The 18,694-nt window shown below is 32.6% G+C and overlaps 1 protein-coding gene across 1 annotated transcript; it reads right to left on the reverse strand.

Annotated features, from left to right (window-relative positions):
- Positions 1 to 239: 239 nt before the first annotated feature.
- On the reverse strand, positions 240 to 1,524 carry LOC110732385 (ethylene-responsive transcription factor ERF104-like). The gene has a single exon (XM_021912320.1). The coding sequence runs from the start codon at positions 1,408 to 1,410 to the stop codon at positions 355 to 357; it is 1,056 nt and encodes a 351-aa protein (XP_021768012.1). The 5' UTR covers positions 1,411 to 1,524; the 3' UTR covers positions 240 to 354.
- Between the last annotated feature and the right edge of the window lie 17,170 nt (positions 1,525 to 18,694).

An 18,694-nucleotide genomic window follows, 5' to 3' on the forward strand; every position in this document is an offset into this window, starting at 1 on the left:
AAGTAGACTTATTATACAACCACTTCACACTAAAACAAGGTTTGATTAACATATTCGGACATTATTAATTTGCATTCCCTACCACCTTGAAATTATAACATGCTTTCGATTGAATAAATCAAATAAAATTTAAAAGAAATTAATAAATTTTATGAAATAATATTTACACACAGCACCCTTAAACGATTGACTATTACAAGATTGAAATTACACTAATATGAGTAGCATTTTTTTATTTTTTTTTCTTTTTCTTGTGTAGGTCTTCTATCAGACAGTTTAAATTAAACCGAAAATCTGATAATACTCTGTCCTAAACCATGATTAATGATAATTAATACTCCGTAGTAGTATCTTTTACATCACTGCCATTTGTGGATATCCCATTGACGGGTGGGGAGATAACGGAGACAACGGAGGTACGGTAAACAATCCATTTCCCGTCTTCACATCTAAATCCCAAAACGCTGTCCAACTTGACGGAGTCAACGGAAATGAGTCTTCGGTTACAGACGACGTCGTTGAGGTCTCTCCACTTTTAACCTTTTTAACTTCTACCACCTCATTATTTTTACTCTCTTCCACTTCCTTTCTTTTCCTTTCACCACTACCTCTGCCGCATGAAACAGCGGCGGTGGCAGTGGTTGTGCCAGCAGCCTCCTCAACCAACTTCCCGACTTCGAGCGGAAAGTTGAGGATCGCTTTTGAACCACGAAGCTTGAAAGCGGCCCGATCATAAGCTCGGGCTGCTTCGATAGCGGTGTCGTAAGTCCCGAGCCAAACTCGTGACCCGCGCTTGTTCGGGTCACGAATCTCGGCCGCGTACTTCCCCCACGGCCTTCTCCTCACTCCTCTGTAGTGCCTCTGAGCCTCCTCCTTCTCAAACTTTTGCTGAGCCATCACACCACTCGCCTGCTGAGTCAGCTCAGGCACAAACTCGACCACCTCAAATTTCTTCACCGGCGCCGGAACCGCGATCTTCATCGCCGGCCTCTTTTCCCTAAACTTCGACTTAGATCCGCCGGAAAAAGTCGGTGAAGGTGTCGACATCTCCTTCTCCTTAGTCTCAAATTTCGATAAATCAACGTCAAAATCGAAATCAAAACCAAAATCAGAGGCTCTCTCTTCCTTAATCAAGCTAGAATTTATCTGTTGTTGTCCAACAAAAGCTTCCGGTGAAAAAGAATTTATTGAGGAAATAGAATTTTGTGAGGAAAGAGAATTAGTTTTGGAGATTGATGATTGATCATGTTTAACACCATTAAAATCACAATTATTATTCCCAAAATTAAACTCAGAATTAGCAAAATTATTGTGATTAAAGCTGAAATTAACACCAATTGGAGAAAGTTCACTGAATAAATGACTCTTGATAAACTCTAAAGCAGCCGATGATTGATCAGATGGCGCCATTGTTGAATACTCAAAGTTTAATTTAAATAACGTTGAATTAAAACTACATAAAAAGATGATAAGATAAAATGAAAGAAAAAGGAAAAAAATAAAGAGATAATAAAATTGAGTGGAAAATTAGAGTGGAAAAATGGGGTATATATAGAGGAGAAGATAAAGGGTGAGTTTCTTGGAGAGGTCATGCGTCTAGAAGGAGAAAAGAAGCATCCTCGTGTAACGTCTTTTGAGAAAAAGAGGAGAGAGAAAATTTGGAAGTAAGATCTGAACCGTTGATTTTTTATTTGAAAAATTCTTGCATTGCGGCAGCTGATGGAAATCTGGCCGTTGATTGTATTTGTCACATTGTGTGATTTATTGGAAGTTTTAATATGCTATTTTTTTGGCAGTTGTGCAGTCATTTCTGTTTTTAGGTTTATTGTGGGCTGCTGGCTTCTAGGATGGTTCTTAGTTGAGTAGTGTGCGAAGAGTTCTTTCTGGATAAGGGAAATGAAGGTAATACAAGTAAAAGACTCTCAAGTGAAATTTTGTGTTTTATTTAATGGTGAAAGACTTAAAACCTAACTAGTATTTCGAGACGTTAGATAATAGAACTAAAATTAAAATTAAAATATTAATATTAATATTAAATTAATGAGCTAAAAGTAAAAATATTAATGTAAAATTAATATCACTATTAATTACATCGATTGACGTGCAATTTTATCATGCATTCCTAACTTAATACGAGTACTATATTAAGTAATACTTCCTCTGTTTTGTTAATACTTGCAACACTTATATTTTCACGTTTGTCAATGCACTATTTCAATCGTTAACATCTTTAATTATCAATGTGTAAAAATTATAAAAATTTGATATTATGAAAGTATAAATCGAGACGAGTATAACAAGATTCCACATGGCTATATTTTTCCTAACCTATAAATCGATCACCAAAGCTAGTCAAAGTGAGATATGTGAACAGTGTAAAATTCAAGTTGTTGCAAGTAAAAAAAATTGGAGGAAGTATATAAATTAGTAATCTAACGCCTCGGGGTGCTAGTTAGCATGATCCTTATTTAATTATCCGGTGCGTCTTGTGTGCGGTTGGCCACACCGTGTGACTCCTTGTAAAAAAATACAGTAACCCCTAAAACTCTATCCGGGTAACCCTTAACACTAACAAAGTAACTCCCATGATGACGGGCCACACCGTGTGACTCCTTGTAAAAGAACACAATAACCCCTAAAACTCTATCCGGGTAACCCCTATAACACTAACAAAGTAACTCCAATGATGACGGGCCACACCGTGTGGCCAACCATGTATAAGAATTTGTTTTAATTATATCACCTAATTTTTTAATTATCTTAATTTTTCATATTGCATCTGAAATTATTTCAATTTGAATGAATTTAATTGATTTTCCTTAAAATAAGGTAACTTAAAGAAGGCTTAAAATTGTTTACGGATCTTTTGAAAACTTTTATTATAATTAAACTCTACTGTATATTGAGGTAGTCTAGATAGATGCAATCACAGAATCACGGGTAATATCTTTTGATTATTTTGACATTTAAATTGAACAAAAATTGTCAAATAAGGTAAAAAAAAAAATATTTATAGGTGCATTTTAAAGTCATATTTAGTGACTATATGAAATTTTAAGGGCTATTTTGTTATACTTGTAAAACTAATAGGAAACCAATGAACTCGTTATATGCGGGATCAAGTCAGAAACCTTATTCCAAGAAATTTCTAAAAATTATGGGTATGTATATTATAAATTTGTATTTTATGGACGTTTTTTTCTTTTATTGGTAAAGATAACAGAATTCACTTATGAGGCAAAGTTAAGTAAAATCCCTTAAATAAGTTCTAAAAGATTAATTCCTTAATTCTTGAAGATATGATATGGAAAACAATGTCACTATTCTACCATCTCAACCTCAATCCTATGGGCGGCTTTTGTTAGTATCAATTCGATCAACTCTGACATGTATAGATCTATAATATCTGTATACGTAGTAAGTACTTCGTGTCTACTTGACCTAAGGCATCCAGCTAGCTAATTGGGACTTGGGACTGTTGGGAGTCATGTAGATGATGTACTCGTAATACATATCCATTGCCAATACATGGATCCATGATTTTGCAACACGTACGTACGGATGCATAGTGTGCATGCAATAACATCCTCATTTTTGCAGAGGGTACTTTCTACTCCGTACTATGTATTCGACTACTCGTAGCACCTTCTCCGTAATAAATTCCTCATCCATTCAATTATTCAAATATCCAATTTTAATTGAAGTTGTGATATCTTAATTTACTTTATACTTTGTGAATGATATACAATATACGAATTATAAACCTTCCTATCAAAGTAGTTACATTACGAAGGGATTTGGTAATTTTCATAAACTCTTTTTTTTTTTTTTTTTTTGTAATGGATTTTCATAAACTCTCTTTATTGAATTATTGATCAATATAATGCTATATTCTAGTTTAATTTCTTTGAAATCCAATATAAGCTTAACTACTTAAGTATTAAATCATTGTTCAAGTAAAAGTATTGACTTTATTAGTTTATTAGAGATATAGGATTATTAAGACTCGAGATGACCTACCTGATAAGACCACCCATACGAATAAATAATTACATATACTTTCGTAGCACTTTTGTTCTAAAAAGATTTTATCTCATGAGACTTGAGCTAGGATTCAATGATTCAATCTGTTATCTCTTCTTTCAAATTGATCCTTAGATACTTCATAATCTAAAATTGATACATCAGAATACTTCACATATAATATAGATCTTGAAAATTAAAGAAAGAAAATGTCTTCAATTTATTTTTTTATTTTATTTTATTTTTTTTAAAACATATTCAATTTTGTTTGATACAAGCAAATTATTAGAAACGATCAACGACCAAAATGATTTATTATTATAATTAGAAATTGGAATTCGTATGACAATGATGAATGATCTTCTTGACTTTGAAACTGAAACTTAATACGTATACATGATTTTACATTCCCATGCAAAAGCAAACAAATAAATTTTGTCTTTTGTCATAAGTTAAGAAAAATATTTAATCTCGTAAGTTTGACTAAATCGTATATAGCTAATAGCCTAATACCGGTGATTTCAATAATAGCTATTGTCTAATACTATTCCCTAAGACAATTTGCAAGTATTGTCTCATAAATGTCATAATGTTGTAGAATTTGGACTCAGGTTGAATCATTCTCTATGTGGTTACAACTAATATAATTTCGTATGGAATACGCATGAGAGATTCTCTTAAAATTTTAAATTATGTTTTACAAAACAAAGGGAGTAACTCCTATATGATACAGAGTAAAAAATATCCGTAGAATATTCTTCTCCTAGGAAGATGTATTTTGTAAATGAATATTTTTATGATATCTGAACATATCTTGTTAGTTACCTAATATAATTAGGAATCTCAATGTAACCCTAAATATTGATCAATGGAAATCAATCTGATTAAGGAGTTTTGTATTGTCTAACACTATATACTTCGTATTTTTATGAGATACGGTACATATGTATATATGATTCGTTAAGGATCTTCTATAGCTATTAAAATGATTATTGGCTGATCTGATAAGTCACATTTCCCTTAAACAAACTAACATATTATGGCAGTGGTCAATTTTTGTATAAAACAACCATAATTATGTTCTATGATTTATTTGTAATGTGAAACTAATTAATCTAACAATATACCTTTTTAGAAGACTGATTATATAAGCACATTATTATTATTTCAAAATGTATTAATTAATATGGTTCATAAAATTATAGTATAACATGCATCTCTGTCATTGAACAAAAATATAAAAGATGACTGATAATTTTTGGGTAGATTTAATGTATTAAATTTTATCATACGACATGTGTTACTTGAAAAGGCTTTAAATAGATTGGTTTAACGGTTAATGTCTATGTCCCTTAGTCAAACTTTGCACCAATTTCAAGCTCGATATTAAGATTTTCACCAAAATTGATCATGTTTATCTTCAATTATAACTAATCTTGTGCAATTTAACAACTTGAGTTGCATCAATTTCGCTTTCTATTGGACATTTCTTCGAATTGGTTTTCAATTGCGATTGAATTTGGATATCTAAAAACTAGAATCAACTAACCAATTTGTTGGTCCAAGGCACCCATGTCTTAGCTCTTTGAGTTGACCTAGACGAATGAACCACTTTCCAGCGTTATGTGATTGTTTTCTAGCAACGTTGATTTTTGAAGGGTTCTATAATTGAGTTTGGCCGGCCACATAATAATGTGAGCCACTAATTGTCATTCAAAATTCCAGCTACAATGTGCGACCAATAACATCAATTTTAATAGAATAATAGGAAGAAAATTGAAAATGAAATACTTGTAGTATTAATAATCATATAAAAGTTGGGCTGATAATTATATTTCGTAGAAAATATTTGTACAGAATATCTGACAATGACCCCCTTTTTTTTTCTTTCTATTTTGTGAATGTTTGTGATTTTCCTAAATCCTAATTGTCAAGTAATACAACTGAATTTTGGCAATATGCAATATGTATTCCGATTAGAAATTGATTAGTTAAGTTTAGCTTAGCTTGGGTCGTTGGCCGACATAGTTGTAGCCACCAGCTAGGATTATTATTTAATTAGCAAGGTGAGAAAATTTGTGAAGTTAATTTCGTCTTAAAACCAAGCCAGGCAATTAATGATGTTCAATTTCTAGTTTTTGTCAATTGAGAGTAGCATTTTGGCTTGTCATAGGTCAGGGTCAAGAAATGCAAGGCTAATAACCAGAGTTAATCTCACATACGTAAAAATCAAGTGAATAATTTTTATTTTAAAAAATAACATATCAAATCATATTTTTTACTTTGCATTTTATTATTGCTTAACATCTTTCATCCCTGATAGGAAAAGTACATTATTATGATCATAGAAAATGTACAATCATACAACCTAATGATATCTCATTTGGTAATTTTCTTAAAATTAGCAAATTAATGTTAATTATGGGTTTGGGCCACATCGTCAAGTTTATTTTACAAGTGCAAAGAGGTTCATTCTATCCTAATCACCATTTGACAATAGGAGAAGTAGCCCTATAATCTCATAAAGTGTTTAAATTAATGTGTGACACTTGTATTATTTGGAAAAACTATACTTCAATATTTAATAACATAGTTGGATGGACATAGCTTTACTCATCAAGTGACAATACTTCTATTCATATTGTTGAACACATCATATAAGAAAACAATGCAATAAACTTTTGTTAGATAGAAATTGTGGATCCTACTCATCTAAGCGACGAACATATTCTTTTTTTTTTTTTTTTTTTTTTTTTGAAACCACGAGGTAGTACTTTTATTAACCTAAAATAGACAACTTGTCCATGAGTATATAAGACGAAATAATATGAAGACAATGTCTCTCTCAAATTTGTTCGTTTCCAAAAGGTACTACCCTATAAAGATAATGAGCTACCAAATAATTACCTTCACTTCTAACATGTGACCAAGAAATAAAGTCAAAAAATGAATTAAGAGCAAGGACATCAGCAAGGATTGAGTCTAAGACTGTCAAGAATTAAGAGCGACGAATAAATGATTATTTTATTCCGCATGAATTCAAAACACGTAAGCATCCATTTTTAGAGCTTTTGAATGTCATTTCTTTCATAAATAAATAGGATTCATCCGAACCTAAATAAGAAACCCGTCGTCCTCGAAAAGGTAACTTTCTATACATATACAAAATTAAAATGTAAGCAAGATTATCCGAGATTGTTTCACGGAATACCCATGTTCGATGCCTTATTATATTTCTATGCTTCTAGAATAGTAAGATGATATGTTCAAAGATCACGGGTCAAGCGTCAACCAATTTGCAATAATCGTATTCAAATACTCATTTAATAAAGTCAGGAATATTAGTTAATTAAAATAATTTATTAAGGAAATAGTCAAGTTTAATTTGGATGAATAAATTAATTTGCTTAATCTGATCATATGTCTGGATTTTCGTGCTTCAAAGATTCTCTTTACTAATTAAATCTAACCAACAATTAAAAATTAATAAAACATAATTAAAGTTTGATAAAGTAGGAAGAACCACCTGAGAGCTTATAATTTTATTTATTTTTAATTAGAGTAGCTAAGATATTAGGTTATAAATTGGTCCAATAGGCAAAAGGTGACCCCTCGTGCATAAATTAGTAATTTAAAATCAATTTTAATGAATTTGGACTTTGAAATATTCATAGTGCTGTTTTTGGTATTCAAAAATTGTTGCTTGTGTCAATCATTTAGCTTCCCCTTGATGGCATGGCCAACCTTTTTATATGAAACTTAGTTGGTAAACAATTGAGTTAGTCTCACTAATCATTGAATATGTTCAAATTAAAGTTCTTCATTTGTTACAAGACTTATAGCACACGTGACACTTGAGATATTGAAAATTTGGGTTAGTTTCCAATAAAGGAAATTTAGGGCTCCCTTAACCTAACTAAGATACACGACAATTGATGTACAAAAGTAATGTATAGGAATAAACACCGTCAGTTACAAATACAATAATATTCAACATCAATTGATTACCCCTTTGTCTCTTAAAAATTGATTCATTACGGTTTTTTTAGTCAAGTTTCATAACTATTGTCCACGAATAACCACTAATTAGTAAAAAAAAAAATATAGAATTGGGGGATCTTATTTGATGCAATTCAATGTCTACAATTAGAATATCATTTTTTTTTCTTACAATAATTTTATAAGTATAAATTAGAGATATTGTGTTTTGAAAACTATAAATGATCAAATAGTGCAAACATTGGGGGATATAGGAAGTATATGCTACATATTATGCGGAACAATTTCTCTAAATACGTAGTATAATACAAAGTACTTTATTTGTTTGACCAACAAGAGTCGACTGAAGTTTGAGTCTCATCGAATGCAGAAAACTGTGGTTGGGAGACTCACTCACCATAAGCCAAGTGTACAACCTGAGTCGGGTCTATGTCCCTCGGCACGGATGTAGTCAAAACTATATTCTGGTGAACCGATGATTGTGGATTACAGTTGCGGGTCTGATAGCTGTAATGGGCCTGAATCTTCGAAGACGAAAGGGACGCATAATTAAGTGGGCCATTTTAAGATCCATAGATCTCATGCTAAATTGCCAGCGAACAGCTTGTCAGCTTACTAAATATTGCTGGACATCTTATTTTATGCAAATCACAACCATTTTTTTTCACTTCCTCCATTAAATATTAAACAATAAAGAAATATTAAATGTCTCATAAATAAAACCCCTTTGATGCAATTATTATTTAATGGAGGAAGAATAGTGTGTGATGTGCTTGTGCTTTGATAGAGTAGATAAAGTACAAGTGTACCACACTTTGAAGTATCGGTTCATAATCGGAGTGTTTTCCATTAATTCATATATATATATATATAGAAAGATGAAACCTAATCACCTTAGAAAATCTCAAAAGATATTTACAATGTTAACATTATTAACCTGCACTGATAATGCATATGATCATGCATGAGAAGAAAGACCTATATTTTATTTAATTTTTATTATTTTTAAGTAACTAAATTTATTGTTAAAGTTTAACACTTTCTCCAATTATGTTACTATGTTTTTTATTTATTTATCTTTTGTTGCAAACCAACTAATCAAATTCATTTTGTTGAAACAACCCTTGTCTGAAATCACTTGCTCTATTATTTGATATATTGAGGTCCAATTTTATAAACTTTGACAATATATTATCAATTGCTCTACGAGAAACGTATTTTGTATTTTATTTTTAAAATATAAAAAATTTATAATTTTAATTACTACATAATTCAAAAGATTTAATTTGTAGTCAAATATATATTATAATGATTGTAAAAAGTTAAATGATTCAAGAAATATAAACAAAGTTGGTTTTAAAAAAAAATATAAACAAAGCTGACAGAGGTATAGTATAAATGTATAATTGCCAAATTAGTTGGAGCTTAGCCGTTTGAATTAATTATGTCTTCTACCACTTGAAAACTTTATGCAAAAAGACAATTCTAGTTATAGCTTTTTGAAATTGAAATCAAATTAGACAATTGCAAGTTGGTTTAAATTACTTAATTAGCAATCTGAATTTTATCATTAGTGTAACAACTTGCATTCGGTTCATTTCACCACGTTGGTATTTTTAGAAAGAGTAATAAAATAACATTTGTAGTCAAATTGCTGCGCTGAAGCAGTGAATATTACCATATTTAGAAAGTATACTCGTATTAAATTAAAAAATGAGAAATTAGTTTAGGGTGGCGGGCACGTGTGACCCGTCTGCACGATGTAGTCATCTGAAGGATTTGGATTTTCCTTGGTTAGAGAATTTATAATCGGTCAAAGTCAAAAGATGACTCTTGCTGTCAAATGTCAAATAGTTCAAACTTTATTAATTACATGGCCAATAGAGTAAATCTGTTTAATTAAGTAAACTATAATACAATTAGGCCTGTTCTTGTAAGCTTTTGAGCAAAGTAGAGCAAATTTCAACAGGGCAAAGCAGGCGTCAGCAGAGCAGACCACAACAGCTCAAAAGAACAAGGCCTTAGAAGTGGTAAAAACTGATACAACATGAATTGGCACGGAATAAGGGTTAACATCAAAAACTTACAACCCGATTAACTAGTTGGATAATATGACATGACATATTTAATTAAACAAGTCGAATAAGTTTTGACTATTGAGGTTATCCGTAAATTCTAAAACAACAAATTATCTATAAATCTATTCTCCAAGTTAAACACTGTTTATACTACCCATCATATGGACCGAACCTTACCATGTTTCCAAGGCCAAGCCAAGTACGACTTGGGTGTTAAACTTATTAAAGCTATAGTAAATCAAGAAACTACTTCCTCCGTTCCTTATAGAGGGTTATGTTTGTCCTATTTGGCATTCCCCTTTAATAGTTACGAGTAGCTCAAATGATAATTGATACTTCATTCAATTTCTTTTTCAAATGTAAAGTTTTGAATTCTATGCTATAGTATATATATATGTATATATATACATATATATATATATATATGTGTGTGTGTGTGTGGGGTACAAGTACAATTAGACACTCGTCAATTTATATGATTAGAATATTAACTTTAATTAGGTAGCTTAAAAAGCCCAGCTCAGCTCAGATTAAAGTGTATCATTCTTAACGAAATAAATAAATAAATAGAATTAAATAAAATAACATCATATTCGCCAAAAAAAAATATATTAACATCATAAACAATACGTAATCATTTGGCATTTAGTAGGGCCAAAAATATTGCATTTAGAATATGATTATTTGAATGAATGGATTATCAACTATCCTAACCAATTACATGATGAAATTACATCCAATCTATGGTTGTCCAACTTTATGCCCACATCCAAACCCAACTTTCGAATGGGAAATGTGAGTGCTGGTTTTTAGCTTTCTTTGAGTTAAATTATTCGCTACCTTCCAATTGCTTGGCGGCTTTGAAAGCGAAAGTTTTCATCCCATGAAGGAAGCTAAGAGTTGTTTAATAATTTATATATATATTTTCAATCAAGAACAAGAATACATTTATTTATTTATCAATAGCTGTATTACATCTTTGAATTAGTGGAAATCATGATCAAGTGATCAAGCTTACACATCTAAACATGCTTGAGAATAATCTGATCATCCCCCCCCCCTCTTTTTTTTTCTTCTTTTTTTTCTTTTTTTTTTTTTTGACAAAAGCAAATTTTTTTTTCTTCAGTTTACACATACAATAAAGATTATGAAATAGTATTAACGTCTATATTTAGACAAATAATCTATCTAGCATAATTATATATTTTGCGTTATATGTGTTCTCGGCTCGTATAAATTTTAGAAGTTGGACACGAAGGCTTATGAGAATTGTATAAAGTGCGAAGTACAAATAGAGGAAACCAAAAAAAAGAAGGAATTAGTTTCATATCATTTGCCCTATTTTTTTGGATTTAGAATGTCCAAAATATTGGCTTTGTTAATACTTTGGTAAACCTTGCTTTTTGTTGCCCTTGATGTTTTGAAGATAACACAAGTCAAACTTATATTTGGAACTAATGTTTTTCATGACTGTTTAGCCTAAGTTCAAGTTACAGAGTTATTCTAGACAAAGGAACTGGAGCTCAAAAGTAAAGATTGTTTGCAGTGTTCCTTTGCAGGAACTGAATCTTCGAAGTAGAAGCTAGAGAATGAAGACTAGGAGCAGAGACTTCTTCAGAACATTAATAAAGTCTAAAGTGTTTTTATTTTAGGTTTTATGTAAGTGAGTGTTAATAGGAGTTTGATACTTTAGTAGAATGATTAAATGTTTAGTTAAAAGATAGAATTTAAAGATTGCTTAATTATAGGAAATTTAGTTATTTATGAAAAATATCTATTTCTGATTTCTTGGTTAAAAGAATATCTTTTATTTTCGGAAAAATATTTTTCAAAATATCTGCAACTAACTTCCTAAACTTGCTCTACTGGTTTTAGTCTTCTCCACAGAACGAGGAAACCTCTTCTTGTTGCTTTAACGTGCCTTGAGTTTTAGGACACGATTAAAGCACTGGAAGTGGTGGAGGATAGTGGCGTTGATGTGCAACAATAGTGGCGTAAGTGTAGCGTTTTATTTAAGCTATGTTATCCTGTAAATATAGAAGTTGTATGATGGAAAAAGTTACTTGCTCAATCATATTCTCTATCTTCTTAGTTTTCAAAGAGTCAAGAGTCGCATTCTACTTTAGTTGATAACTTTCTTGTTTTATTTCGTTAGAGTATTTCTTTCTAAGAGCAGTAAGTTGAGGGACTTATTGCTGGGAACTCCAAGTTCGTTGAGAAACTTAGAGATAGAGTCTTTAGCTTGTAATAGGTTGATTGCCCTATTTTAGTAAAGAATCTTTCCTAAAATCCCAAGTGGTCGTGGTTTTTCTTCTTGTTAGGGCCAGAAGTTTTCCACGCTAAAATCTCTCTCTGTGACTTTGAGTTCCTTTAGCTTAGTTTTTATATTTTCACAAAAAGTTTTCTTATTCCTCTATACTACAATTCACCCCCCTCTTGTAGTATTCTTCTTAAGTAACACTTTTGCTCTAACTTTTCTATAAAGTTACGGTCACACATTAATCCAGCCACTATTTTCCGTTTTTTATTTTTCTGCTTTATAAAAAAGTGCATTACAAAGTTATTTGGAGATGGAGTAAGTAATTTGAGATAGTGAATTAGTGAGTGTCATATAAAATGGTGTGTTCAATCCTTTAATTTATAAAGATTGGGAAAATAAGATTATGTGTTTGTTTCTGCTAGATGGTAATGAAATTCTAGCCTAACATTGTCTTTAAGTTACCAAAACTTGAATCTATACAGTCATACTATCCCAAACTGGTACAATATTCTTATATTTATTCATATGTTTATTAAGTGACAAAACAACTAGAAGTTATCGATAATTATTTTTACCAAACATCTTCATACAAACAATTAATACAATTAACAAAATGAGAGCATATAACGTTAGTTTTTTTTGCCAATTCGTCAAATCAGAGTTCCCAATTATCTGCTAAAACCAAACATGACCTTAAGATTGTATACTTGTATAACCCTTTTACTTAAAGCTCATTTATCCATTATTTTCAAAAAAAAAAAAAAACAAAAAAAACAAAAAAAATAAGAAGTGGGGTAAAAAAAACACAAGCTGTGAAAGCAAGGACCCCGCCTAGTATATCTTTCGGATTGTCCTGATGCTAAGACTTATCCAAAGGGAAGAGAGAAAAATCGTCTAGAAACTATGAATCCTATATAATATTGAAAGGAAAGATGTCAAACATGTCCTTTTCCTTGTGTTTCATAGTCATCTACTTGCACTTGCAATCAATTCCATGTCTCTTGCTTTCCTTCTCCTTTCCATGCACAATAATTTTACATTCCTATACTTAACTATAGCTTCTTAATTTTAGGTATGTTTGTGACATTTCTTTCTTCAATTTGCCTTCCTTACATCTACCTACCATTTGTCACCTTTTGGTTGAATTTTATTATGATCAATTGGGGTAAATTGCAATGAGACGACCGTAAATTTATGACATTAAATTTTACTATTAAGAATGCGTTTGAAGGGATCGAAATTGAATATTTTTATCTATAGATCTGATCTTATTTTAATTTTGAATTGATCTGAGATAATTTGAATGCATAACAAGGCAAAGATAACTCCATTTAGAATAGACCAACTCAAACAATCAAACCTAATTAATCAAAACGACTAAATTTCCAACTGTACTTGTACTAAATCAATAATGGTAAAGCATATGTGCCAATTAGCTATCCTATCTCAATATGAAGTTAAGAGTAAGAAGATTTTCAAAAAAAATAGATCTATTCTAATTTATTTATTTATTTTTATTTGATCTAATATGCTAGCTATTTTCTAATTTGATGTTTTGACAATAAGTTTGAACGCCGATGTGACATGTAGACCCTTTTTAATAATGCCATGTCATCTTCCCAACATCTCATGACGCCACGTCACCAAAGAAACCAACATACTCCATATAAAAACATATGGTTAAGGAGATACAAACACCCAACCTCTTGTAAGAACAATGACTATTCAACCATCTAAACCAATTATCAACCATGTTATCAATATGTAAAAAAATTATATAAGTGAAAAGCACATGGTTCAATTTTTTTTTATTTTTTTATTTTTTTATTTTTTTTTTTTTTTTTATAAAAAAGATACTCAAAGAATAAACTTAATTTGTATTCAATGTAACTATTACCTCATAGTCTCATACCTCCTGAGGACGAAAGACCTGTCAAATTTATCTACATAAGTATAATACATGAAAACTATAACACAAATATATAACGTATGACACGGGGCATCGTTCGGGCTAAATACTAATTATTACTATTATTATCATGCATATATAACTTTGGTAGAAATTACTGATCTATATCATAATAACATTAGGCACAAATAATATCACGACTTTGACGGGTGAGATAGGTTGGTAATTAAACTTTACACTGCATATTGATGGAACTTTATTACAAGCTTCATCATCTATCTCCAAAATCTTTATAGTTGATCATATACAGCTTGTCCATTTGTCACATTATAGTGTATAAAAGTCGTCACATTGTATTACTTAATTGTAATCCTATGAAAAAAAATCTGTTTGTTTGAAAAAGGTGCGGTAAGATATTATAGAATAGGACAATTCCAATGTTTATTTGCTTGACTTTTATAATTCTTAATATGGAGTATCAACAAGCCAAGTTGTTTTTTCAAATTAAACTTTGTCTATTTTTTACATGATTTTTAAAATTTTAATCATGGAGTGAAGTGACCTAATCTCCAATGCATTTATATCACTATAGTTGCCAACTAATTTAACGTAGGGCGGAAAAATGTTAGGGGTGAAAACCAAAGTTTGAGATCTAATTATTACTACAAGTTAGTGAAAATAGTGTAAATGTTTTTAAAATTTTTTTTCTAATTAAAAAACATATTTACATTTTATGATTTGTATACTTTCTTTTTTTTAGATGCATTAATTACTTTTGTAATTGCGGACTCCTCGAGAATTTTTGGAATTGAGAGAGATAGAGAAAAAAAAAGGTACATATGATAAGACTATAGGAGAGAAATAGTGATAACTAGATGGAAGCCCGTGCGATGCACAATTTTTTCATTTAAGATTTTAATTATTTGATTTATTGTATTTAATAATTTCAGACAAAATTACAAAAGTTTAATATTTATTTTTTTTTACTATAATTTATAATGAACTTATTCAATATAAATAAATTGTAAATATGATATTTTTTCGTTATATAAAATCTTTAATGTGAAATGATAAAGTTTTTAATAATTTAAATCCTAAATCATTATTCATTGTTTTACCGTATCTTTTATTTCGATAGAATCACCAACTTCGTCCACAACCAACCTATTACATCAATGGATAAATTGAACCGTGAAATGTTAGCCAAACTGAAATTGATATAAATTAAATCTTTACATTTATATAAAATAAATCAATATATTTACCAATAAATGAAAAATTGTTGCGATATAAAATCAAATCTATGCATTGGAATTTTTTCATCATCTCCAAAAATAACTAAAGGCATCCATATATTAAGTATACAACATCTAATCGTATGCCATTACAACTTTAACTTTTTTTTAACTACCATTAAAGATACACAAATCTCTCTAGAATTTGAGAGCATCTCTCACTAAAAGTGAGTTTCTCTAGTTTTTGCTAGGGTTTGCTTTTCCCTTTGAAGATCTCTTGCGTGTTCTGCTAAGTTTTAGGGTTTCCTATAGGCTTGCTAAGGGGAAGTAGCTCTTCAGCTCCTAGTTCCTGAAGGTTTATTCTCCTTTCTATTTCTTCAAAAAGATCAGTCCCTCGTTTTTTATGAATTCTCCTCGTTTACCATAAAAGGCATTAAGCTTTTAGTAGCCTTTGGTTCTTTCCAAGATTGCAGAAGCGCAACCTTTGGGTTTCGCATTTTCCTTCTGTTGGGCAGTCAATGCTCTTTGTTCTATTGGTAGAGATTTTAGATAGAGGCGGCTATCCCTCTAGGCTTATTCAGTCCCTTTAAGTTTTGGCTCCCCATGCGGGTTTCGTCTCTTCTTCCAAGAACTGGAGTTTGGCTATAAATGCCAAGAGTTAATTGTTGAGTTCATCTCCTGTCTTTCTTATTCTGTTTCTATCTTTTTCTTCTGCTAGTCCTGTCTTTTCCTCTTCTCTTATACAACTTCCAATCCTTTCTTTTGTATCTCTTTATTCTCTTCTATATTCTCTGCCTCTCTGTTCACGAATCATGAGCAATAATAGGGATAACCTTAATGCTCATAACAACCTTAATATACAAAATATGAGGGGGGGCCCCCCTTATCCAATCCCCCTCAGATTTCAGTATTGATAATGCACCAATTAGTTATAACTCAAGCGCAATTGGCTTATTCACTGGGCCTCACCCTCCTTCGGTGCACTTCGTTCAACATATAGTTAACTCTCGGTGGATAAGGAGGGGTGAGATTATGGTCCACAGATTGGGGCCTTATTTTTTGTTTGAATGTAATAATAATCATGACTTGGAAGGAATCGTTAGGGCAAGTACAACAATCATAGATGGGAGGGTGATTAACCTAAGAAGGTATCAAGTTGACTTGGTTCCTAACCAAATGAGCTTTAATCTGGCAAGTATTTGGGTGAGGGTTCATGGGCTCCCCTTGTCCTATCTTACTACAGGCTAGGCGAGACAAATCCTCAGGCATGTGGGCTATATCGAGGAAATTGATCAAGAAGGGAATGAACTCCCAGCCCATGCTGAACTTAGGGCTCGTATGCTAATTGATCTTTCTATCCCCCTCATTCCGGGATGTTTTATTCCTTTAGAAGGAAATAGAGTTATTTGGGTGCATTTGCGTTATGAAGGCATTTACAGGTTCTGCAAATCATGTGGTTGTGCAGGTCATGCGACCTCTCGTTGCCCCCTCCATGCTGCTGTTGCGAGGAGAAGGGTGAGGAGGAGGCTCAATGAAGTGGAAGCTGATGGCATAAGGGTTCTATATGGGCCTGTTAAGTACCCTTTTACTCAAACTATATTCGTGGCCTTCCAAAATCTTATAGGTTTTAGAACTCTGGCCTGGACCTGCGCCCTCAAGAAGTTCAAGAAGAACCTTCTCTGTATAGAAGAGTCCAAGGAGAAAATATGGGCTTTGATGAGTATCATCCTTATGTTGAATCTCTTTCTTCTCATGATAGTGAAGATAGTGAAGGATTCCACATTGGTGAGGAAGATTTTTCAAAAGATGATTCTGGTTTAGGTGAGGTGGAGGAAGAGCCGGGTAGGCCGGAGCTGAGGCTGTCTCCGGGTAGGCGCTTGGGCTTAGGGGATGATCCGTATGATGAGTTTACGCAAGGAAGAGGCTTAAGCCCTAATCTGGGAAACTTCAATGGAGGGAACCCTCCTCTCATGAGAGAAGAACAGCAGGGGGGAGGAGAGCGAGGGGTTATAGAGAGGAGATCAGGGGGCGTGCTACCAATCAGGCCTCTAGCTAATAGAGGATCGGCGGGCCATACTCTGTGTTCTCTCCCCTCTCAAACTCAACCTATTTTTAAGGGCTCGACTTTTGAAATGGGAGAGTCCTCGGCAACACAACAAAGAATCAGACAAGGTGGGGGGCCGGGAACTATGTTCCATGCTTTGGGTATTTTTGAGTGGGCTTCTACTCCTTCTGGTCTGGAAAGGGTTAATGGTTTTGTGCAAGATGATATTGTGGAGTAGGGAGGGAATTTGTGATCACCAATTGCTGAATTTCCATCCCAAGGAGGGGAAGGTTCACCTATCATGGCTTTGAGAAGGTTGGATGATGAAGGGCAACAGGAAGCAAATTATTATGCGAGTATTATGGAAGCAAGTACGATACTATCTTTGGGTATTCGACAGGAAAGAAGGGCAGAAATCCAAGAGCTCAACCGTGTCTCCCGGGCTACGACATCTCCTTTTCTACGCCTATCACCTGCTGATTTAGGGGGGCTTCCGAACCTCCCCTTACGGAGTTTGACCCTCCAAACAGCCCAATAACCCACATCGGTTCATTTAACTTTACGGAATTGTTCAACTACGATGAAAAAGGGTGTAACAAGAAAAGAGTACGGGAGGCAGTAGGCCATCTGTCGCATTCTTGTGATGGGGATTCTATTAGGTATAGTGAGTCGGATTACGATGGGTTCAAAGGAAAAGAACTAGGAGGCTTTACAGGTGGTCGGAGAAAGGGGGCTTTTCGATTTGGCTTAAGGATAAAGGAGGAGATAGTAAATTTGCTTCCAAGGCAATTTCAGATCCCGATATGGCTCGTGAACTTGGAGTGGAGGTTGATGGAGACCTTTGCAGGAGGGGCAAGAACAAAAGACCCCCCAGGAAATTCTTCTTCTTCAACTGAGTCCTTTAAACGGCAAAAGAGTGAGGAGGTTACTTCGGTCTTGAGGGAAGTTAGGGACCACATGGATATCGACCTTCAGTTACCTGTTATGAACTTGATGAGGTTATCGTCAGGTGGTGAGGAGGCTGCACCAAGTCAGCCCCAATGGATAGATGAAGGTAGTGGCGTGGAATTGTAGGGGTCTCAATGATCCATACTCGCCTACAATTCCCTACCTAGTATGGATTTTTCAAATGAAGTTACCTACGTT

This window comes from Chenopodium quinoa, unplaced genomic scaffold, assembly GCF_001683475.1.
Source record: "Chenopodium quinoa cultivar QQ74 unplaced genomic scaffold, ASM168347v1, whole genome shotgun sequence".
In the NCBI taxonomy this organism is placed as follows: domain Eukaryota; kingdom Viridiplantae; phylum Streptophyta; class Magnoliopsida; order Caryophyllales; family Amaranthaceae; genus Chenopodium; species Chenopodium quinoa.